At 39.2% G+C, this 25467-nt stretch overlaps 1 protein-coding gene across 3 annotated transcripts in view; it reads right to left on the bottom strand.

Moving 5' to 3' along the window:
- Positions 1-21040, bottom strand: part of rnf130 (ring finger protein 130) — a 59749-nt gene extending 38709 nt beyond the window's left edge. For 2 of the 3 annotated variants that reach the window (XM_041266398.1, XM_041266396.1), the window contains exons 1-2: positions 20882-21039; positions 19997-20457 (exon numbers count right to left, since the gene is read on the bottom strand). In XM_041266398.1, the coding sequence (XP_041122332.1) occupies positions 19997-20273 (277 nt within the window). In that variant the 5' untranslated portion in view covers positions 20274-20457; positions 20882-21039. Of the gene's footprint in view, positions 1-19996; positions 20458-20881 lie in introns of all 3 variants that reach the window. The other variant, XM_041266397.1, reaches the window with a different exon arrangement.
- Between the last annotated feature and the right edge of the window lie 4427 nt (positions 21041-25467).

A 25467-nucleotide genomic window follows, 5' to 3' on the forward strand; every position in this document is an offset into this window, starting at 1 on the left:
GAGGTCAATCCTTTATTGATACAATCAGACCTTGGAAGTGTATGTTATAAAGAAGACAAAGGGAAGACTCAATATCAGAACAAGTAAAAAAAAAAAAAAAAGATGCAGTCAATTCTTTCAACTCTTCATTCAATCAGTAGTACAGTAGCACTGCTACTTGCATGCTGGGAAAACTACTAAAAGCAAGATCACATTTTGTTTTATTTAGATGTGCTTATTGTAGGTCATCAACCACTTATCATCAACCTCTTCAGTCTAAAGCAGATTGCCCCTGAACACCATGATGGCATGCATAAGGCTCTCTACTGACATCACATGAAATGTTGCACAATGGCATTCAGTTTAGCTTGCCATGTTACACAAAGCTTTTAAATGTCATTCACTAATGAACATTCTAGTGCTGCAGCTAGTATAGCACGACAGACAAGAATTCAGCATAACCAGCCAATCAGATGCCAGTTAGACGAATGGTGTAACAAAATGATATGTAGTCGAAGAAAAAGATAGAGAATGAAGAGTATCGACTTCAAAACAGTAAATCAACAGACAGTACCAGCCCAGTTGTTAAAACGTGACTTGTTTTGTATAATCAACACACCTTTTCCCATTTGCCCATATTGTCTTATGTAATTAACGTTGCCATTTTTCAGTATAAATCCCCTATTTCATGCAGCTTTTTGGACCCTGCACAGTATTTGCTGTGGCTGTTTATTTACACTGGAACCCGTTGAGCACAAGGCATAACGTGACTACATAATCCCAAATGATGGACAAGAAGGAGTTCATATGGAAGTGGGAGGCAATGAGAGTGCTAAGCAGTAAGGATAGCCTTTCACTCTATTTCTTACTGGGGTCATGCCTTTCCTCTGTAGCTGGAACAGAGGGCCCAACTTGCTAAATATATTTATGTTGGCCCATTACTCATCATGATCTTGGGCCACAAGTTCAGGCTCTAGCCAGGGATTTAAACACATGATGAGATGCAGTGACTTCCAGAATCACAGAGGCAGAGCAGAGGACCTCTTTACAGTATACTGCACAGAAGCCATCACAATCTCTCATCTAACGTGGAGAACGGGATTGGAGACGGAGGTAATAAGTGTATTGTGTAATAATAATAATAATCGTTAAATAGAAGCTGACCGTGTGTTGTCTGTACAGTCCGTTTTGTTTGTCTTTTTGTTTTGGCGATGAGTGCCGTGTCCTGTATTTTTGTTTGTTACAACCTTTTTATTTTTTATTCTGTTTATTTATTAAATGCTGAGCGAAAGCATTCGCTCAGCTCCACCAAACTCCACCTCTCTCTCTGCTTATTTCCTGGCTCTGGTCTGACGCCACCCACTCCGGCCATCTTTGCGACACGTGGTGTCAGAACTGGGACAACAGCGCCTCCAAGCGTCAGACCAGAGCAGGAACCGCAGTTTTTGAGAAAAAAAAAAAATTGGATTACAAAAAATAAATAAATAAATAAATAAATAAAATGGGAAAGAAGGGCAGAAGGCAGCAGCCACAATACCAGTCGGAGGAACAGCAGCCCGGGTGTTACTGCTGCACTGAGCCTGGGCATTCTAGGACCAACTGCCCCTGGTACCCCCTCGGACAGCTACCCCAGCTGCGGAGGTGAGCACTATGTGGCCCGCTGCCCTGTCCATCAGGATAGGGAGCAGGGGTCTCCTCAGTCTTCCCCCACCATCAGTGGGGAGGTTTTTTTTAAAGAACCTCACGGCAGAGTTATGCCCTGGCTGTGGGGCTTATGGGCACACGTTAGCCATATGCCCTACGCAGTATGGAGAGGAGGAACTGGCCCAGGAGAGGAAGGTGAGGAGGAGGCAGAGAAGGGGAAAGGGGAAGAGGAAGGCAGAGCGTCCACCGCCCAAGCCTCCACCAGCAGAGGAAGAATGCCTGCTGGTTTTGTCTCCAGAGGGAGAGGAGCCATCTCCAGCGCCAGAGGGAGAGGAGCCGTTGCTGCTGTCTCCAGCGCCAGAAGGAGAGGTCCCACAGCTGTCTCCAGAATAGGAGGGAGAGCCGCACCGGTCCCCTGTAACAAGGGTAGACTACTCCCACCTCAGTTGCCAGGAGACTACATGCCTCCACCACTTCCAATTGGCAGGAGCAGAGCAGCAGGAGCCACCTCCACCAGCCTGAATGCCACTGGGTCCCTTTCCACCAGCAAAGGATGAATGCCTGCTGGGTCCCCGTCCACCAGCAGAGGGTGAATGCCTGCTGGGTCCCTTTCCACCAGCAGAGGGTGAATGCCTGCCGGGTCCCCGTCCACCAGCAGAGCGTGAATGCCTGCCGGGTCCCTTTCCACCAGCAGAGGGTGAATGCCTGCTGGTATCACTTCCCCCACCAGCAGAGGGTGAATGCCTGCTGGGTCCCTTTCCACCAGCAAAGGATGAATGCCTGCTGGGTCCCCGTCCACCAGCAGAGGGTGAATGCCTGCTGGGTCCCTTTCCACCAGCAAAGGATGAATGCCTGCTGGGTCCCCGTCCACCAGCAGAGGGTGAATGCCTGCTGGTATCACTTCCCCCACCAGCAGGAGGGTGAATGCCTGCTGGTATCACTTCCCCCGCCAGCAGAGGGTGAATGCCTGCTGGTATCACTTCTCCCACCAGCAGGAGGGTGAATGCCTGCTGGTATCACTTCCCCCGCCAGCAGAGGGTGAATGCCTGCTGGGTCCCTTTCCACCAGCAGAGGGTGAATGCCTGCTGGTATCACTTCCCCCACCAGCAGAGGGTGAATGCCTGCTGGTATCACTTCCCCCACCAGCAGAGGGTGAATGCCTGCTGGGTCCCTGTCCACCAGCAGATGATGAATGCATGCTGGTATCACTTCTCCCACCATCACGAGGGGAGGAGCTGGAGCTGCCTCTGCCTCCATCATCATCAGGGGGAGAGGAGCAGCAGCTGCCTCTCCCTTCACCAGAAGGACCAGGACTAAATGCTGGAGGTCCTCAGCAGCCCTTGCATAGGCTGCTGAGGGAAGCACGGGGAAGAACCGCCCGGCCGCAGTGGCCGAGAAGAGGGCCAACACCCGCACCTCAGCTTGTCCTGACTCCCTGCCTCGCTTCGCCCAAGGATGCCTGCCACACTTCGCCCAAGGATGCCTGCCATGCTTCACCCAAGGATGCCTGCCATGCTTCACCCAAGGATGCCTGCCATGCTTCACCCAAGGATGCCTGCCACGCTTCGCCCAAGGATGCCTGTTGCTCCGCATTGCAGCAGGAAGTACTGTGGCCTGAACCCCACCAAGGGGAGCTCCTGGCCACGAAAAAGGGGGAAGAGGTCTGGAGACCACCAACCCCAGCAGCAGTTCCGCTGCCGGAGATCGTGGGGGAGGTCAGGAGACCTGCTCCCACTGCAGCACTTTCGCTGCTGGAAGTACTGTGGTCGGAGTCCCACCAAGGGAAGCCCCTGGCTACGAAGAAGGGGAGAGGTCAGGAGACCACCCCCAAAGCAGCCTTTACGCTGCCTGGACTACCACGGCTGGAGGAGCCAGACTGGGGACTATTAATGTCTCTGCTGACGGCATTTCCACTGTCAGCTGGGAAGCTGCTGGCATTGCCACAAGCAGCAGAAGAATGCCACCCCATTGTCAGCATTGCTGACAGCCTTACGACCTGTGGGCCCCTTGAAGCCTCTGGTCCTGGCCCAGGACTTTGTGCTGGACTTTTGGGCTTTTAAGGGGGGAGGTGGCCATTGAGGCCATGTGTGCTTTGCACGGGGGGGGGGGGGGGGGCATATGTGACAAAGTTCCCGCCCCTGCGTATATTTTCTGTATATGTTGCGTGTGGTGCGTTAAATGTTGGTATATAGGCATTGGTACATGGGATATAAATGGGTCTGTGTTTCACGTGTTGTGAGGCGAGAGTGCATTAAATGGAATGTCCAGACAGTAATTTATGTGTACAGAAATAAAATAATTTATTTTTATTCTCTATACACAACAAAATAATTAAATAACAAAAGAAAACAAAATGGTGTGAGGGAAGGAGTGCAGGGGTGAAATCCAAAACAAACCGTGATGACTCGTCTTTAATTGTCTTCGTGGCGACCCATACATAAACAAAAAAGACAAAAGAAATGTTAGTGTTTTTTTGTTTTAAAAATCCCGCTGCACCAAACCAGTCTCTCCCTCCACCCGTTACTCCTTCTATTTTACTTTCGGACCAACCCCGAACACAGTAGTACGTTCCCTTTAGTATGTAATGTCCCGCCTCTGTAGTCAGCGGAACACCAATCCCCAACTGACAAGTGTCCTTATCCTTCACTTGACTCCAGTGGCTGGAATTTACATACTCGTACTTCCGCCCCTCACCAAGGTGCTGCCCCTCAAAAGATGACTTTTGCCATGGTCACGAGATCTTGGTAAGGGAAGTCCCGAGTTGGTTTGATGCCATCTACTGTCGGGAGGCTGAATCACAGACCGAAAACCCTTTGACTCATCACAATTGTGTTTAAAATGTATATTTGTATTTAGGCATGGGATTGTACAGCACTTCACGTGCAAGTAAAAAGTAATGTGAGCACAGGGAATTGCACTTTATTAATTCACGTTCAGTTGTACCGCGACTCCAACTGAATGACTGATTAGCAGTCGAGTCTCGGTACAGCTGCATAAAAGCAGTATGTTTTCACCCACTCAGGGTCGTGTGCTCGGTGAGTGGAGAACGGGATTGGAGAGATAATAATAATAATAATAATAATAATAATAATAATAATAATAATAATAATAATAATAATAATAATCGTTAAATAGAAGCTCACAGTGTGTTGTCTGTATAGTCTGTTTTGTTTGTCTTTTAGTTTTGGCGACGAGTGCCGTGTCCTGTATTTTTGTTTGTTACAACCTTTTTATTTTCTGTTCTGTTTATTTATTAAATGCTGAGCGAAAGCATTTACTCAGCTCCACTAAACTCCACCTCTCTGTTGCTTATTTCCTGGCTCTGGTCTGACACCACCCGCTCCGGCAGTCTTTTGACATCCCCCAAATCACTATTTCCTTGCTGCATCAGTCAGGGATAGTTTTACATTGAATCCTTGCTCATTTCAGCTACACCTTCATAGAGCTGATGCTGATTTTAAATGGAAATGACATGTGAATGGTCTTAAAGTGTTAAAGATCACCCTGCAGTGTAAAAAATAAATAAAAATATCTAAAATCCATTTGATCTTTGTATTGTCCGTATTTCAGCAACACATTTTTTAAAAAGTCTCGATTGTTTTGATATTCTTTATTCTCACACTGTCACATACAGTAAATCAGACAGGGCATACATTTCCCAACTTGTACCTGGGAGCACTTGTCAGAAGCAGCAGAACTTATCCTATAATCATCGCAGTGTTCTGTATCTAGATAATAAGGCTGAATTACAGTATGAAACTTGCATAAAATACCCTTTAAGAATATATGCATTAATTTACTAAATTACTAACAATATTCAGTATTTCCAATATCCAATATAAAAGCAAGCGACACAGGTTTTTTTTTTTTTTTTTTTTTTTTTTTAAACACATTTCCTCAGTAACAGAACATGTTGGCTGCTGATAGTCATAGTCCTCTGCCTCTACTGCACAGGAAACAGAATTAATGTAAGGTACAGTAAGCCACCCCCTGGAGCTGCGGTCAAGGACAGCTGGAGGTAAGAGAAACAGAAGAAGGCTGCAGGAAGATGATGATCCCTGTGCTGCAAGTGAGAGGAGGGGGATAGGATAAGACGAGATGCTGCACAGTATCAATGGACTGCATACAGACTTCAGGAACAGCCCAACAAATGAAATCCTAAAAACAAAATGTTTCATGGTTCATTTTCAACATCTTTGCAAAGAATTGGCTTCCGTAATCTATAGGCTTATGCCAACAAATCTTGAAGCATGTAATGCAATAATGGTTTTAGTATGAATGTAGAGTAAGGTTACAATGCATTTTTTTCTTCAGGAAAATAAAACTGTGTTGAACATATTTTTTACAAAATGTACTTTTTTCCATAATCTAATCACACACACAGACTTACAATAAAAAAATACAAATGTTACAGAATAAAACATTGACAATATGAATGTAAAGCTGGCACAGTTATAACTCCACACTGATCAGGAGTGGAATTAACTAAAGCCAACAATCGTGATTTTAAAAGACATCACACAAAGCCTTCATTTAAAAGATGCTGAAACTATCCAAAACAAGACCTCTTACCTCACAGAGAGACACATTACATAGCTAATTTTCTTCTGAGAGTAATGATTATAAAGTGATTATATAACAAGTGGAAGGCACAAGTCAGGATTGTATTAATGCCCCCCTGCCCCCCTGATGTTTCAGTGCATCCACTTCAGACCTGTGGGTAACAAGACTTCTATCATTGCCCCCTCACAATCTGCTGGATTTCACCACCCACCTGACATTTACACCAGTGAGCACTCTCCACATCTACAAGGTATTGCAAGAGATAATCAGCTAACTGATAAAAACACCAAGTAAGGAAGAGGACCACGGTGTTACAGGGGAGTGATGGATTACACATCTTAAGAACATTGATGCGGTTTTAATTATGAAATAACTTTAGTGCAAGAAGGAAATAAGTATGTCTTCATGAAAAAATAGATCACCAATGCCTACATCCACATGTATGTGCATGTACAATGACAGCACATACCGTAGACTGGTTCCTCCACATCCCCGGATTTTGAGATGTTCAGTAAATTGTGCTTAAGAATGCCCTTAACTAAGTTTCCTCACAATTCAATGTTTCTCTGTATGTCAAACATATACATAATATGCATAAGTGCACCTCTATTATAACCCTGTCACAAGGGAAGAATTATAAAATGTTTAGAAGCTCTTGAATGACAAAAACATGGCATGCATTGTTAGTATGACTAAATAAATGCTATCCTAGGGTTAGCTACAGGAGGCAGTTGTCTTATTGTTCTTGGTAGCTCTTGCTAAAGTAGTTTTACAGTATCCTATTAATTATTTAATTTCTCTTGAAAAGTGTCTTTAAAGAGTTCAGTATAATAAATAATAGTCTTATTATATAAACGTCAGTAGCTATAGACAACACACTAAATAGATAAAGCACTGAAAAGGGAAGACATATGGAAGAAATGAGCCTAGAAAAATAAAGAAAGCTACTCCACCACTTCCTGCATCTCCTTTAAAAACAAAATGCACAGCTTGCAATTAAGTGTCACCCCTGTGCTGCTCAATGTGACTCACTGGGTTTCATATCCTGAAGATAAGAATGTCCTGTATTCCTTCAAGCAAATGATATTTCTATCTTGAGGCCATATATCTCTGGAAATCAGCCCATTTGTGACACCCAAAAGAAATACTTAAAGACTGAGCCAGAAAACAAAATATTAACACAAATACATATCAAAAACCTTGCATTACAAACTGGGTTCTCTGTTGAAAAAACATTATCAAAACACTACTATAAATAAAAAGTATGTTTATTCTTGATAACAAATCACTGTCTCAAACTGCATAGTAATAACATCATTCTTTAAAATAATATTAACAGTTTTATTTTCCTTTTACAAAAAATGGTGCTAATTGCACTTTAGACTTTGATGGATCTGAATGCTAGTGTTTTTGAGGCCAGAAAAGATTGTAAAGCAGTATTCCTTATCAACATTACAGACAGAGGCACAGTCTGTTTTGTCAGAGGTTCTGTGGCACTGTACTGCTGTGACTACAGGGAGATCAGTAATAGACAGAACCAATCATTACATACATGGAGGGTCTCTTAACCTACAGATAAATGTACAAGAGCATCTGTAAAGAAGTGCAATTGATACATTTGCATAAAAATGGGAAGTTTATATGATTATACATAATGCTATCCCAATGGACTGCAGGAAGCTATGCAGTTATCATGTTCACCATGTACAGCTGTGCTGCAGACAGATGGACATTTTTAGTGATTAAGGGCCATATTTTGAGTGACAATGGCAGGCAAATACAAACAGAACTGTATGGTCGTGGGAGGAGATTTTCCGAGGCTTGGACTACTGCCATCTCCAGCACTATCACCAGCTATCCATCACTTTCTGGTTTCAGAGGAATAAGATCAATACAAGTATCCTGGAAATCGGGATCATCATGTGAAATCTGTACTGGGGGTGTGGATTCAAAATGGACTTCTGCAGCAGCTCTGACAATTACCTTCAGAAAAGATGTGTTCACTGTAAGCAATGTGTTCTGCTAAACTTCCTGTATTTATTTAAATTACCTACTGCATGTACAGTCTTATTACATGTTAACATTTTTTGTGCTGTGAATCAATTTGTAAAAAACAAAATAAAACAAGCGGTGTTTACTGAAATCCTGTATTTTTCTTTAATTATTATCAACAATGAATCACATACACAATTATTATTAGTAGTATGAGCAGTAGGGTAAAAGTATTTGTTAGTAGCACTACTTAAAACTCCTTTTCCTAATATTACTTAACTTTTTTTTTGTATTTTAAGCATTTCTTTTTTAATGCCTTAAATGAATAAGTATTATTTGTTTTTAGTTACATACAATATAATACAGTACAGTATATTTGAGAAAGTTATGAAGTACATTATTAGCTAAGATCCATTTTGACAGCATCAGGAACAGTCCAATACAGTCAGTACTCATTCGTTTTGTCTGATGCTCCTTCTCACTCTCATTTTATTCACACACAAGTAAACCTGTCCCCAGACAAAGAATAAAGGGTTCCCCATTGTGTTGGTTTGTTATAGGTGACCACTCCGCACTACATCATACACCATGCAGCACATTGCAGTAACACTTCCCGGAGGTGGAGGAAGGGGTTGAAACTGCTACAGCACGAAAGGATAAACACAAATAGGGGAAATTAAATGGCACGAAGGAAAGAACTGCAAGTCAGCACCAGATCTTTAACCTTGCATGCAACCCAATAACAGGGATTATTTTTCCTTCTCTGAGGATTCAGTTCTCCAGTGCCTGAGACTAAACCCATCTGAAGATTTTTTTTTTTACCAAACGGTCAATAATCTAGTCTATGGACTACTTGTGTTACTAAAATGTTTAAGTTCACAGAAAGTAGGGCTGATGTTGGGACATTGCCTTCGTGAAAAGCGTTAACCATGCACTAAATAATAAAACTCCTAAACCTGGTCTCTCATGTTTAATATTCAACATACAACATTTAAATCCATACTGTAGCTCTACAATAACATGGCAATTCTTATAAACTGTCAGAATCTGGAGGCTGAGAGCTACATGCAGGACAAAGGTCCTGGTTAGGATGTTAAAAGGGGTCAAAATGGTTAAAGTTCCATTTAAGAAAGATTAACCTCCATAGAAGGCTACAAATACAGCTACTGCATAATGTGCAATAATAATTGTTAGTTATATCTCAAAAGCTTTTTAGCTACTGAGAAAGGGTAAATTATCAGTGAGAAACCTTCGGCTAGGCATTAACCCTTTTAATATGTTTTTGTTGCATTATACAATTTTGAAACAATATTCCAACACAAATATCTCAACAATTTTTTTCTACTTTTAATTTAAACAAGACATGTATTGTGGCTCTCCCCTATCAGTTGTTAGAATAGATATAGACTGCATGCTTAACTGGCGGCCCGCATAAAATTGCATTATACTACTGCATAAAACACTGGCATCTGCACTGCCTTCAATTGTAACCATCTTTAGGGCTACTAAGTATTCCATTCTTGGGAATATCAAATTCTGTGTTTTCAAAAATGGCCAATTCCATTTGTTCCCACTTTTTTTTTTTTTAATCAATGTATTAATAATTAAATATAGCTTTTGAACATAAATATAATGTTGCTAGTTAAAATAAGTACATTTAATAAATATTATCACCATTGCTTTTTTTTTTTTCTAATCAGACTCTTGTTGCTGTAATAGTAAGTAAAGCACCTGAAGACACTTCAGACCTGTCATAATGTTTATATACATCAATTGGATCATTGCTGGCATTAAAATAAGCAGGAAAACCTAAGAATTATATTACAGCAGTTCAGAAAACCGAAATATCCAGCACAATTGTGAGAATTATATTTACAGTAGTTCAGTCTACAAACAAAGATGTTTTGAAAAGACCGGTTTAGCTTATTGCTGACATTTACAATAACAATCAAAAATATGAAACAGTTAGCAACAGTCCAGCAATGTCATGTGACAGTAATCCTACGTACAGTACTCCACAAATTAAGTTTAGCATTTTACCACTGTGGATGAGGCGTATGAGAGGAAGAAACTTCGGTATGCTCAACTAGCTGCTGAAGTGGAACAGCGAGGATGGAGAGTCCGGGTTTACCCAGTGGAGGTGGGTTGTCGAGGATTTGTGGCACACTCTACAACCCGGTTTCTTAGAGACGTCGGGTTCAGTTGCCAAGAGTTGTGTCACACAGTGAAGAACCTATCTGAAGCAGCAGAAAGGAGCAGCAACTGACTGTGGTTGAGACGGAAAGATTCTGGATGGGGATCTCAAGCACAACAGAAAGAAAGCAATGCTGACGTATAGGTAAGTAAGCTGGGCTGAGCCGAGTGGGGGATGGAGAGGGGCGATGCTGGGACACCAGAATCACTGTTGAGCCCTCCTGAGGTGTCGTGGGCTAGTCAACGAAACACAGAGGATGGAAGGTGCCCACTTGAAGACCCCAGAGATGTACCCTACTTAGCTCAATCCAGAACGTTGTTATGCTGATGTGCTGGGGAGACCGCACTGGGTTGATCCCCGAAGCCAGCATCGCAGCCATTGTGTGTGCTGATGCGCTGGGGAGGGAAAATGAGTTGATCCTTGGAGCCAGCATTACACTTCAGCAATCAACATCAGTCAGAAGGAGATCTACATCATCAGATGGAAAATAATGCAAATGGATGGAGATGCAGATGGATCACATTAGTTTACTGCAAAGCTACATCTTAGTTGGTGCTTATCTTGGCGAGATCCGAGTTCAAATCAGCATGAGGTTCAACATCTACTCTCATGTAATGGAAATCATGGCATTATAAGAATAACCAGGAGAAAATAGGAAACACTGATAAAGGCATATGTTGACTGACTCTGCTCTAAAACAGGTTTACCCGATTGTAATTTAAATAGCGCCCTTTTTAATGTAAAATGCATAATTAATCCTCTCAATTGTTTCGTTCCTAATTCTGCAGTATTATTTGCAAGATTTAAAGAGAGCCATGTCTCCAGACAGAATGTCTTAATTTTATGAAACCAATGGTGTGTAGTGTAGTGACTATATCCTTTACACAGTAAAGGGATCAATTTCCTTTCAGGATCGTATAGCTAGAAAAATAGTTTTGAGCTAATTTCGTAGTCGTCAGAAAATATAATTCAATTAAGAAACGGCTATGGTTTAAACTGCTAATTACAGTTTCATTAAAAGCAGTAGCGTGCAAAGAAATAAACTTTGGGAAAGCTCTGCCTTGAGCGCAGTACCTTAGGTCTTAGTTTTTCAGCATAGAAGAATGCAGCGCTTTGCCATTGTTGCCGTCTTACTTGTTTTCTTATTCTCTATGTGTTTACTGGACTGGCATTATGATATTTAATGGTATTTACTTGTACATGACAATGTGAATTACAGCAAAACTAAGAATACTATCGCAACATCCTTGTATAGATAATCAGATTTCTTTCAGCTCTGTCTTAGTGAAACATTGCTTTTTTTCTTCACTGGTGCAGCCGCCATGTTGAGTTTCAGCAGAGACATGGAGTGAAATCACATGCGTAAACACGCAAAAAAAAAAAAAAAAAAAAAAAAATGGACATGGTATGTCTTGGTCTATGTCATGGTCAATTACTATATACTTAAATGTGTACTTTCCACTAATGTGCTGATTACATTTTTACCAGGTTCAAAACGGTTGAGATGAGTTACGTAATGGTCATTTTTTCAAAAGGGAAATAAAAAAAAAAAAACTGTCAAAGTGTGAGTATTGCGAGTTTTTATTTATGTTACTAGAGTATTTATACTTCTAAATAATGCAGGATGACTGTGCTTCACCGACTTCAGTATTCAATTATACAACAAGTTAAAAACTGTAAAGTTCATGAGCAGCACTTTCATAGAGGCAGAATTGCCAGATGCCTGCTTCGACCACCCTGTACCAGTAGATTTGCCGGTGTTTGAGAGAGTACGGCCCTAATGTGATGCGCATTTTTACAGAGGGAAATCAGAGAATCAGCTGCAAGACAGACAAAAATATGCTTATGTTAATGACTTGCACTAATGGTCTCAAAATAATAGGTTTACCTCGACAGCCTGGAGTTTTGACTGAGGTTGATACTTATGATAATAACTTGTGAAACTTTGTAAATCGAGTGAGAAGGTTGTTGCCAGTTACTGCGAAAAATGTGCGCTTTTTTAGCCAAAGGGAACGTTGTATCTCAATAAGCTGTTCTCAAGTGTGGCATATACAGCACACAGTACGTAATGCAGGCAGACATATCCCAATATTCTATGTGCCAAAGAATGCCCAAACCAAGTTCCATTTCACTTGGATAATTGGTTCTATTTATTTATACAACTCAAAAGTGTTTCATAAGCACAGACAGTGCCTGCTGCTGTTCACTCAGAAATGAGCAGAGACTGGACCAGACTACACATAGATTTGAATGTCTTAGCTTTCTAAAAACGAGGAAAATATCTGAATTGCTAAACAATAAAAAAAAAAAAAAAAGCATCTCACAAAAACTTGCCAGATTAAACAGACAATTTCCTCTTTAATAATCACATGAAGAGCTCTGCTGGAAACCATCTGTTGCACCCGTTTTCTTCAACATGAAAATATGCATACTTTGACACTGCACATTATAAATTTTTATATGTATTGATCTTTTCAATTATAGCAATATCGTTTTGCTGGTTTAAAAAAACTATTTTATGTCAGGATTTAGGATTAAAAATGAATGCATTTTGTAGGTTGGAGTGAAGTGTGACACATTACAGGCGTAGGACAGATTTTTCCTGGGTTATTTCAACACAAGTAAACCAAGGGGGGGTTGCTCAACCACCTCAAGTCAATGACTTACATCTATTAATTATTGTTGGAAAGCCCACTAGCAATGACACTAGTAATATTTGTCTAGATCATGGAGAAAAATGTAATCAAAAGGTCATCAAAATGGGCAAATCTTGGGTCATGTTTGCATCATGTGGAGCACAGGTCTTCTTTTGCATGCATACCTTCCATGAAACCCTTTTCTACATCACAAGTGGTGTGGGCATCACCAACTGCAACTTCTCCCTAGAATTTGGTCCACTTGAGCTGGCATGACCCAAATACAAAATTAAACCAACATACTGTATTAAACAAATATGAAAAAGGGTTTCAGGTAGCACAACAGCAAAGCTTTTATTTGCATAACAGGGTCAGGCAGTACATTGCAACCTTGACAGGCAGTGGAAGCTGAGCGCTACAGTGTGTCAATAGGAGGCGATACAATTGCTTAACTTCTTGATGGTCAGTTAAGTTCAGTGGAATCAACTGAAACATTCATGATGGCAGAACCTGCTGTGCAAGCTTACGGGGTCAGATTGGTTTTGTGAAAGAAAGCTCACCAGTGAAATTAATTCCTCACTGTATATTACAAAGACACCAGTAACAAAATAGAACATTACTACCAATTTCAACTTTAAGCACAAGTAAAAATGTAAGTTTGACATAGACAGATGCCATTCATATATTGTTGTCTTGTAATCTTGTGTAAGGTATGTCTAGACCAGGTTTCATTACAATTGTAAAAGTGTTATACTCCACCTTCAGTCTCGTCATTTACCTTGCTACGAGTGTTTATTCCTTGTTATTATTATTTATGTTTTAATTTTTTAACTGCCTGTTTTGTCACGTGTAAAACAGTTTACGTTTATAAGAGATACTTTGGGGATTAATATTGATTAGTTGTAGTGATTGTGAGAGTAAAATGATTAGAAATGGAACCAGCATAAAAGATTACGTGGCTGTCACTGTACTTGCTGTTCTGTCTTGATGGCAGCGTGCTATGTTCATTCATTTTTAGAAAGGGAAACAGTGATGCAATTTGATTGCAGTTTTCTAACGTGACAGTGTAGGTGCTGGAAAGAACAAAAATGCAGCACTCTGATTGGCTGAAATACTTTACAGCAGGGGTCTCCAATCCTGGTCTTGGGGGACCAGTGTGCCTGTAATTAAGTAATTTAGAGTACAGCTTTAACAAAAACCAGGAAGGACACAGCTCCCCCAGGACCAGGACTGGAGACCCCTGCTTTACAGCATGGTGATGCAGAGTCCTTATCGGCATGAGGTGTGGTTCAGTTGTGCGTACCATGTGAAAGACTTCTGGGGGAGCTCCTGTTCAAACATATATAGATATAATAAGTGTTGCATATGAAAGACAAATGGTCAAATAGACTCTACATAACCTGTTACTGACTCAATAACTTATATAAAGAATATTCCTAGCGAAGCCGGTTAGTCTTCTTGTCTTGAAACCTGACAAGACTCATCTTGTGTCATGCAGTCATTGTGAGCTAGTAAGAGGTAAGGGAGTGCCAGAGATAAATTAATAAGCAAATCTCTGCACAAAAATGGCTCTATTAATCACAACCATTTACTTTGAGATGCGTTGGCAAGGCTATATGTTGCTAATGTAAACTCACCACTAGCAATTTTATTGCTGAAATTTTCGAAGTATTGTCTCTCTCTCCCTGAATTACACATAAATACATACGTAAAACAAATCCCATGTTCTAGAAGGGGCGGAGTCAAACACTGTACATTTTTCTCTCAGCAGAGAGATGTACAATGCAACTGAAAATTGATCATCTGTACTGTGGTTGTGTGTGTCTTGGGACCCGGGGGGGACTAGAAATCATGGGTCTATTTAAAAAAAATAAAACAATGAAGTGTCTACGGGCCCCGCGTTTTCAAAAACTCTGTTTTTAAAATAACATCTGTTATTTGCTGCCTAGTATAATGTAACAGCATCAACCACCACCAGAAGCTATTGCTGGAGGTGGCCTCCAAAAAACAGCATCACTATAGATTGATTTATTGGCTGTCAAAACACATGTTTATGGATTCCTCCTCAGCACTGTGAAAACCCATTGCTGCAATGAGCATGTGGAGGTAAATGGCGACTGTGTTACTGGGATTGAAACAAAGACTCTTATTGCACAGGGATCTCTGTTTATCTCCACATTCTTATACAAAAGATGAAGTTTCATCACAAGCAATTCTCTAGAAAATCAGTGCATCCCTACATGCATGGAGCGTTATTTTTTATTATTTGTATTATTGCTTTATTACATTTTTATTTTTTTAAAGATTGCCCAATTATTTTACCCCTGTTTTTCTCCCCATTTTGTTTAAACTGTAAAATAAATAAAAAAAAAACAAAAAAAAAACAACAACTTACGACTACTTGTAAAATTAAATATCTGTATTGTTTATTCCTGGTTTGGGCACTGGGTAAAGGACCATGTCCCCTGACTTGGTCCACCTAGGTAGCCTACTATTCATAGGTGTAAAACTGGGTATAGCTCATTTTTGTTGATTTTCCCCATGTCTCTCTCTCTAAAGCTTTTAGGGCTTAATTGGTGTAACAAGCCCAGAGTTCTGGTGCAGAGGTCCTGGCATGAGAAGGTTAATGTTTCATGCTAAAATCACAAGGATTGGTTCTTCAGGGGACTTAAATGGTATCTACATTAGGTGGACTGATTAATCATTGTATCAAAGCTGTGAGAGGGAGAGAGACCCTCTCACACTAGCATGCTCTACCCGGGTCGGCTAAGCATTTTCACACTGCTTTTGGAAGAAGCAGGGTCGACCTAGGGTGACAGAAGCAAGTATGCAATGACACGGAAGCAGCAACGTTTACGTGACCACGCTTTCATTTGTTTTTAATCTGTTTCTGCACTGGATTGGTGGCCTGTGAAATCCAGCTTCAGCCAACCTCTTACAAATTGTTTGGAAGATGTGCTTGTTACAGACGTTTTCATCCAAGCTTCTCTGGATTGTATCGTCGGCCCAAATGCTGATTAGAGCAAATGTTTCTTAAGCTCTCCATGCCATCCTGACAGCAATCCAGCTGATGGTGTGTCTGTCAACAAACTGTGAATAAACAGAAATGGCTCACAAGCTCCTTGCGAAAGAGAATCCTTCACGCGGGCATGGCTGTTTGTGACATCCTCCCATTTCAAGCACCCATCGTGCATTTTGCCATACTCAACCCAGGCTAAAGCGTGTTGACCCACATCCTGTGGTGGGTTGCTGTAAACCCAGGTACATGGTTTCACACTACGCAGGGCTGTGACCCGGGTAGCCAGTGTGAAAGGAGCTATAGGGGAAGTGTTCTACAGAAGCTACTACAGCAACAGGATTTGGTCTAGTTTTAATGAAATGGGGCCATGCTTACTGGATGTTAGTATTATTTTAATTTATGTATCCTCTGCTCGGTGAAGCAGAGATGATAGCACATTTATTTTTCTGTACTTTTTGGTTATTTGTGTTTCCCTCACCTTGATGCTTATGGTACAAGGAAGCTAGCACTATTGTTTGTTTGAACTTTCTTTTTGGAAAACTTTAATCATACAGATACAATGACATTATTTATTTCTGAAATTGTTGCAGAACACTGGTCCTTTACATACTTCCTTACCAGGCCTAAAAAGAACCACTATCGTTTTTTTTTTTTTTTTTTAAACCCCCCCCCCCCCCATTACTGCTTAAATCAATCATAATTCGATTAAATCCCTTTTAAATAAATTGCAATGCATTTGCCCATCATGCATCTGGGTTTGTTTCCAAAGTAAATGTGCACAGCACTGCACACTCCCTCTGAAATAATACTTTGTAGGCATTTATCTTACGCTACACATTTTAAAAGTGCAAGTGCCCCTTTTGGTTTAAAAAAAAAATTGCTTACATGCTGTAAGAGGTAACCTTTTAAGATGGTGATTAAAGACATTGGTTGTGGTTGTTTCCTATTTATAGGAAAAAAAAAAAAAACAACTCAATTTTGCTTCCAGTGCTATAACAGAGTTTGGAAATAGTGGGTTATAACCTCCCGCTGCTGCAGATAGTAGCAGGATCACACTTATATGACTCGCAGAGATGTAACAACACAGTGATTGCTTACAGCCTAACTGACTGCAGATATGTAGTTGCAACCTATAGTGCTCATGCTTCACCTCCCACACTTGGCAGCCTGTCAGGAAAGACATCTGCTTCAATTTTACAGACTATGTGAAGGATGTTACAAATTTCACAAAAAAAACAATTGATTCTTGCCCAGGACATGAGCTCAGAATGCACTCAGCAGGAACACCTGTGGGTATTTTTCTAACAAAACATTTACATACATTAAAATTCAGAATAACGTTTTTTTTTTTTTTTTTTTTTTTTTAGGTCTGGTCAACTTTCAGCTGGTTTATGTTTCCTGGTTTGTAGGGAGAAATGGCTGGACAAACTTAAAACATGTTTGTGAATTAAAGTAAATTTCCCCCCAAAACTTATACAATTTAAAGCAAACTCGTTGTTCAGTTGTCTTTCAAAGCTTAGTGCATGTAAGAAAAATCATAAGACATTCTCCATACATACAGTACCAGTAGATTTCATCACACCCCATCCTTTACAAATTGTTTTCCTGTCCATCACTAACTTGCAAACAGATGTAATCTTGCTACTTACTACTTGTAGAACATCCTCAAACTGTACAATAGGCCAAAAGCCGACATAAAGAGGTTCTGTTTGCATAGTTTACAAAAACATTTTACCAGAAACACCAACACAGCTGACATTTCCCTAGGCTGTACATTCCAATACAACTTCATATATATATATATATATATATATATATTCTATATATATATATATATATATATATATATATACACACACACACACACACATTATATATACACACATCATATATATATACATATATATATATATATATATATATATATATATATATATATATATATATATATACACACATACATACACACATACACACACACATATTTTATATATATATATATATATATATATATATATATATATATATATATATATATATATATATATATATATATAAACACAAACCTTTAAAACACATATTTTATTATATAAACAAATCAAGCACAACACACATGGCCTGTTATTTGAAGGCCCTATTTGTAAAGCTTTCATTTTGAGTTATTTAAAAGAATGTTTTCTCTTTTAATCAAGAACAAGTTCTAAACGCTGTTGTTTAAACAATAGTATGGAACAGTTTAAAACACTGCTGGGACAAATATTTGAACAAAAACATGCTTGAAATGTATATGGTGTCAAAAGTATAATTTATAAAATGCATAAAAAGTTATACCATGTCAAGGAATCCAATGCATACATGTCTGAAATTAATAACACACATTCTATTGTTTCTTTTCCTATAGGTAATTGATGGGGTACTGAGTTTACTTCTGAGAGATTATTTTTTTTACTGTAAAATGGCATTCATATTTGAAGAGTTAAGCAAAAACCCAGCACTATTTTAAAGTTTTATCCTCATGAATTACTGGTTTGCAAAAAGGGCCCTATGCCAGTTAACAAAAAAAAAAAAAAAAAAAGAAATAATAAAAAATTGATTTCCTATTTCTTATTGTAGCTATCTGGTACAAGGTGACTTGGTTTTAAGACCCACATACTGTAGTTAACTGAATTTACTGTAGATTTGTATAACAAATGATTTTAAAAAGGAAGCCTATATTAATATTTTTTAATATAATCACTTAAACGTCACACATGTTCACTGCAAAATTCTATTTTACAGCAGTCCATTATCAAAGGGCATCATCTGCTGATACTAGAGGTCACCACAATCTGGTTATGATTATATTAAAAGGTAGTAACAACCATTATCAAGCAGTAATTACCATGCCAACAGTAGCCTGCAAATCTGTTTATTGTCTATGGCAGTAATTGCGTTTAGGATATAAACCAAAGATTACCACATTACTTGACTACAGCACTCAAATACTGATGTCTGAATAATAAAGCATCACCCATTACTTCCATTTTATGTATTTATTTATACAAAGGGTAAGCATGCTAGTTGTGTTCTATTATGGAAGCAAATTATTTAGGTGGTTGTGCACATAGTGAAACGATACTGAAAATGTCTCTTGAAATATAAACAAACAGCACATTGCAAAATGCTTTCCAGTGATTTGTATATGTCCTTAATGGCCCTCCTAGGTGACATTTTGTTTGGGTAATTATATATGGAGCCTGGTCACTAATACGTGTTTGACTAACAATGAATAGGAATGCACTTATTATCAAATTCTGGCAGATGTCATCATCCCAGAGATTGCTACTTGCTGCAGTTACGCTTTTCAACAATACCTAATGCAGCAGTAGATGTCTTAGGGTTTTCATTACAATTGCTGGTGAATAAAACACTATCACAATTACCATCTTCAAATGGTCATTAAAATAAACTTACAGTAATGGATACAACCTTTAGATCGTCTCCAAAATAAAAGGAATAACAGTTAAAACGTAAAAAGTAACTGGAGACATACAGTATTACAGTCCGTGCACAACAGATAATGCATCTAAAACTCCCATTGCATTGCAGTTTAAAACAGATTGTATAATTTTCAATGACTACTCGCACAAGAGAGACTCCTGTTGCGTTAATCAGTCCAAAGCAATTGCCTTAGCATGTCTATTACACTTGTGTAAAAAGGTGGAATGACCGGTAAACAATTGTGTTTTGACTACTGTCACACAGAATTTGGAATGGAAAATACTATCATGTGCAATTTCCCTACCTAGTCACCCATAATGATATTGCGACATTTTAAAGGATATATACAATAAATAATTCTAATATATAGTACAGAACTGGCCTTTTTAAATTGACCTTGCGTTCATGTTGTAGTTATTGTTCAACACGTATGGAGAGAATGGAATACCACCACTTGAATCAGAATTCATTAAAAGAGAATACACTGACCTCCATTAATGGGTACTGGTGCTATTATCGTTCCTTTAGCTTCGGTCTTGGGGGAATCTTGGCCGTATTGCCCCTCAATTCTCCAGAGAAGTTTAGGTGCGTTCCCGTTGGAATCCAAGAGGGTAACGTTTAACAAAGCAGGAATTTGAACGGCAGGTCCGTCCTTGTTGGGAGAGTTGTCTGCCTGAGCAGGTATCACACACCTGGGCAGCACAGTCAACACCAGCACGGCGGAGACACAGTTACATATAATTGCAGCTGACCACTTCTTCAGCATCTTTGAATAGTCTTGATCCCCTCTTTCTCCCTGTCTTTATTCAGACATCCAACGTGCTATTTATTTTGACCAAACAGCTGAAGCGATAGTTCTTATCCTGTAAGAATTAGCTCCAGAGAGGGTCCTGTGATTTTAAAACACCTGGTTTCTTCACATCATTTTCAGCGTGCACCCTGTTCAGCGCCTGCGGTGAGAAAAGCGTAATTAAACACAAATGATTTTAAACAACGCTATTAATAACTACTTAAAATGTATGATTATGTGTCTTCCATATGACGGATTTTTACGTGTTATTTGTTGGCCAATTATTGATTCGCATATCGTATTGTTTTCCTAAGACATGCTGCACTTTAAAAAATAAAATACACTAGGTAATGTGTTTTAATTACTAACTGTACAATATTAAATACATGGATATGTACAAGATACAAATGTATTTTCACATTGACAAATATAATCATTTGCTTATTGTTATGTACACCTATGTTGAAGTGGCAGGTAAGGTAGCGACACAAACTGCATATGAATACGAGATATGCATACCTAGACTGAAACTCATTATTTTTGTACACTGACTTCTGTTCCAATAGAATAAAAGATATACCCACCTTTCCTATTAAAATAGCACCGAATTACATTAACCCTAAAAGTTAAGTGCAGGAACTCGTTCTCTTTGAATCCAGTTTTGTGTTTTCTAAATGGACTCAAATAGAATCTGCATAAAAGCCAGGCCACCTCCTTTTTCTCCACAAACACAGCCCACCTCCCTGAGCAAGCGCAACGGAGAAGCGACGATTGCGCGCACACGTGTACAAGTAGGTGGGGACGGAGGGGGACACACCAGCGTGCGCGGCCACAATGTGTGACTAACAGCGCATGTAGGGTGTGTGAGGGTGCTGGTGGCGTTGTTACATATGTGTTTGTTTGCAGCTGACAATGAAAAGTCCACCCAGAAGCTACCACACGCGCCTGCCATTGTTCACGGCTTGCAATGCTCACAGTCAATATAACTGTCGTGTTCCAGATCTACATTCCATAGTGCTGTTTGTAATGGTGAGCAGCTGCAGCACTGTGTGTGGACCGGCCACATGCGCGGGGTGGTTACAGTGGCAATGAGGCATTGGTATAAAACACGGTGCCATTGTACATGGTGTCAAATAGGTGCTAAGGTGTTAGGGTCACTATGTAATATGTGTTAGGGTGTCTTCAGAGTAGTATCCTGGGATTATTTTAAGAGACCCAGGCACCTGTAAAAGGAAAATAAGGAACACTTCCAAAAATAGTGACTTTCTAACAGTTTGTATTGTTGATCTTTTTTCCTTTTCAATGCATGCCACTTTTTTTTTTAACCCCACACACACACACACACACACACATATATATATATATACATATATATATATATATATATATATATATATATATACCTATATATATATATATATATATATATATATTTATAGTATTCATTCAATAAAGATAATCCCTTTAGCAAGTATTTGTGTATTTTATGGTTAAATGCTGCTGTCTTTTTTGTCTCGAAACTCACAGCGCCTCTTAGTGTTCAAATGTTGTACTGCATCAAGAAATGGAAAAACAAATCTTTTGTTTTATTATGGGATGCCGACTTCTACCCTTACGGAAATAACCTATAGAAAGTCCTAAACTAAATTGGTCAAGTCCTATAAAATATCCTATAGGATTTCTTTAAAACATTTTTTGTCCTATAGAGTGTCCTATAGTACTACTGTAGGGAGACCCTTTTGAGTACTATAGGAGGATATTTTTTTAAAAGAATCCTTTAGGATTTCTCTAAAAACCTTTTTAGTCCCATAATGTCCTATAGTACCACTATAGTATCCTATAGGACCTTTCTGTAAGGGTATACTTGTGAACCTTAGGCTAGCATCCTGAGATACTAAGACTTGCAAAGCAGTTTAAACCATTTAATTACGTGCAAGTCTAAAGTAAATAAGACACGTCTTAACCTATCCAGTCATTTAAAATCAATGTTCTTACCTCTTGCCAGCAAAAGAGGCAGCATAACTGAAGACTGGTTTGTTTCTTGTTTTTATTAAACTGTTTCTTTCTGGTATATACATACGTTTTGTTAAATCAGAATGTGTAAGCAACATGTACTTCCAAAGCATTGTCTTAAATATTGGCTTATTCCAGACTGCTAACCTTTTCGATATGTATTTATCTTTACATTGGTAAAGCGAGCTATCTGCTGGTAGTGTCTGGTAATACAGCCAACCATGCTGTAGTAGATTAGCGAGGAAACACCAGCAATTCAAATATTAACTCATTTACATGGTTTCAGAAATACTTTAGTGATATTCAGTGTATTTTTCCCGACTCTCATAAGGAACCAAAATAATTATTTCTAGTTGCTTATCACATTTGCATTGCAGGTTTTACGTGAGAAGTTTTCAACATGTATTTCTGATTGAAGAATGAAATAATATACTTATTTAGACTTAGCTTTTAACTCCATTGTAAAATAACTTTTTAGTGTTCAAATGTTGTACTGCATCAAGAAATGGAAAAACAAATCTTTTGTTTTATTATGGGATGCCGACCAAATTTTTGGTTACAAAATGACATTGCAAAAGTCTAATGGAAGCCGTAATAGTAGTACGGTATTTCAAGTTAGATTATGAAATGTTACATTTTTCATGTGAAATATATGGAAAACTACAAAGTTGTATGTAATTCAATATGTTAACATAACCTTATTCAGCAGGTTCCATTAGTTAATTCTATAGGGCAACTTTTGGCCAACGCTGTAGAGCTACTTGGTAACAACACTGCAATAGTTTAACTAGTGCTGGCTAGGCAGTGGTGGAGTTTGTAAGTGTCACAGAATTAATCAAAACCCTTGAGCCTGGCATGGTGTGGAGAATACATTAAATAAATACTGGTGTTCAGGTAGGGTCCTTGTCTAATCTGTTGTTGCAAATACAGCACAAAGAAGTGGAAAGTGGCAGATATGGAGGCAAGTCCATATTATGTTAGAGACATTAAAATAGCCCATGGTGAACCCAGATTAGTGTATTTATGTGAGGAGGCTGGATAAGTATGGGACTTTCCATAACTGTCCTGCAGGGGATCCACACGATTTGGTTTGAGAGTGATAAATTCCAGGAATAAACAAGCTTCTCCAAGTCACCTCGATTGTTGATGTGATGAGTGCCAGCTAAGACAGGGCCCATTTCAAAAGAGAGTTTGTACAGTTTGCTCCCCTGGAAGATATTATGTTTATACTGAGGTTAGTTCAGTGTCTAATTTCAATGGAAAGGAAATAATAAGCGCAACCTGCCTCAAGTGTTAGCAGCCAGTAGACTGGAGAGACATGGGAAGCATGGTATGCTTGCAGTGTAGGGAGCTTACTGAGGGAGTTGCAGTACATTACAGTTACCAACCAGAGAGAGATCACCATACCTGTGATGCAAGATACTGGATGCCAGGGACCAGCCTTGCTGTTTGAGGGAGAAGAGGACAATAAAAAAAGATGGGGTCCCTCTTGACCTGAAGAGAGGATCTTGCTTGCTTGCTGCTAAATAGTTTTTATCATAAAGTATAGTTGCATGCTGCATTTTCTATAATTAAAAATAAACCTATGCTTTCTGGTCACTATCACCAGTTTTCTCTAAAAAAGATGAATTATAGTTGTAGTTAATTATAATTATAGTTTTCTTTTAACATATTTTCAGAGAACGAGGCCAGAGCTAGATGCTTTTTCTAAATACCCATTTTCTCTGAGAAACAAACTTATTCCAAGTAAAGGCTACTTAGACTGTATTTTTATCAGTCAAAAGATCAGTATGTGATTTGGTCTTGCAATATTTCTTGCTAGAGGAATATTTTTGAAGAAGTAGGCTGAAGTCTATTTTCTGTGAAGGTGTTAAGTCAAGGTGTATAACTAACATGCTAAACTTATTAATTACATGTGATAAGCTTATGAGACTATTATCCTAAATACAAGTATCGTGTCTGTGTTTGTCTCTCATAATGTTTAGTGGATTCAGTATATTAATTTCACTTGGTCCCAGTGCATGGAAATTAATCACTAGGAGTACTGCTCCCTCCTGAATTTTACCTTCATAAGACTCGAACGCGACATAAGAAATGTTTAGCCTAAAGACTGGCAAACACATGAGAAGCCTAGAGATGAAGCTGGGAGGCTTTTCTGTCTTGGTACATCCTTGTGTTTTCAGTTTTTGCAAACATACAAGAGCTGATATAAGGATAGGTGCAATGAAAACTATTGCGGGTGCAAAATCCTAGTGGCAAGGCATGGAAAACTATCTTTTACATGTGCCACATTTTTAGTGACTGCTAAAGTCACACTTTACATCAGTTAAACACATTTTTTGGCAGCAATATGGGTGTTTTGAAGCCGCAAATCACTTTGCAGGTATTCTTACATTGTCCCCACACTGTGTACAGCCCCAATGAGTTTTCTGCCAAGAAAAACATTAACTTGCTTCTTCTTCTCCTGCTGGGAAATGAAATTGTACTGTGGTTGTGAGTTCACCCTTAACATGTGTATAACACTTTCATAACCTCAATCTACAGTGGACCACCAGACTAATTTGAGACATGAGTACTGAATTTGACAGATGGATACTGAACTCCATTTCAGCACCTTTGCAGCAGTTACATAGTGTATGAAAATAGCAACTCACTCCATGGGAATTATTAGCCCACTGAAAAGCATTGGATCACCAAAATATGAGTAGTGGCTGGACGTAGGCTCAGTTCAAGACAATGGAACTAAAACAGAATGGGTTTGGTCACAGTTCGAGTGTCCACAAAGGTTTTACTAACAAAACATTGATCTCAGCTCCAGGTTTCTGATGTAGTCTTCCTGATTTTGGGTATAACATGAGAGCTCCAGGCAGCAACATGCCAGGTACCACAGCTGTAACATGGCAAGAACATTAAACCCTTGCTGCATGCTACATGTTATTTCAGATTCAAGTTGTGGAATTCGTTCCACCCAAAGTAGGAAATATTGTTTCCTTTGCAACTTTAAAGCAGTTATTGGCAGGGATCCCTGGGAAGAAACATTACATCTCTGTTTGCATATAATGTGATTTGACTTTTTTTTTATAAGATAACTGGATCAGTCTGTGTCCACCTCCAATGTCTGGTTATCTGTCATTAACTGTTTGATTTACTTTGCACT

Source organism: Polyodon spathula, chromosome 12 (genome assembly GCF_017654505.1).
Source record: "Polyodon spathula isolate WHYD16114869_AA chromosome 12, ASM1765450v1, whole genome shotgun sequence".
NCBI classification, from domain to species: domain Eukaryota; kingdom Metazoa; phylum Chordata; class Actinopteri; order Acipenseriformes; family Polyodontidae; genus Polyodon; species Polyodon spathula.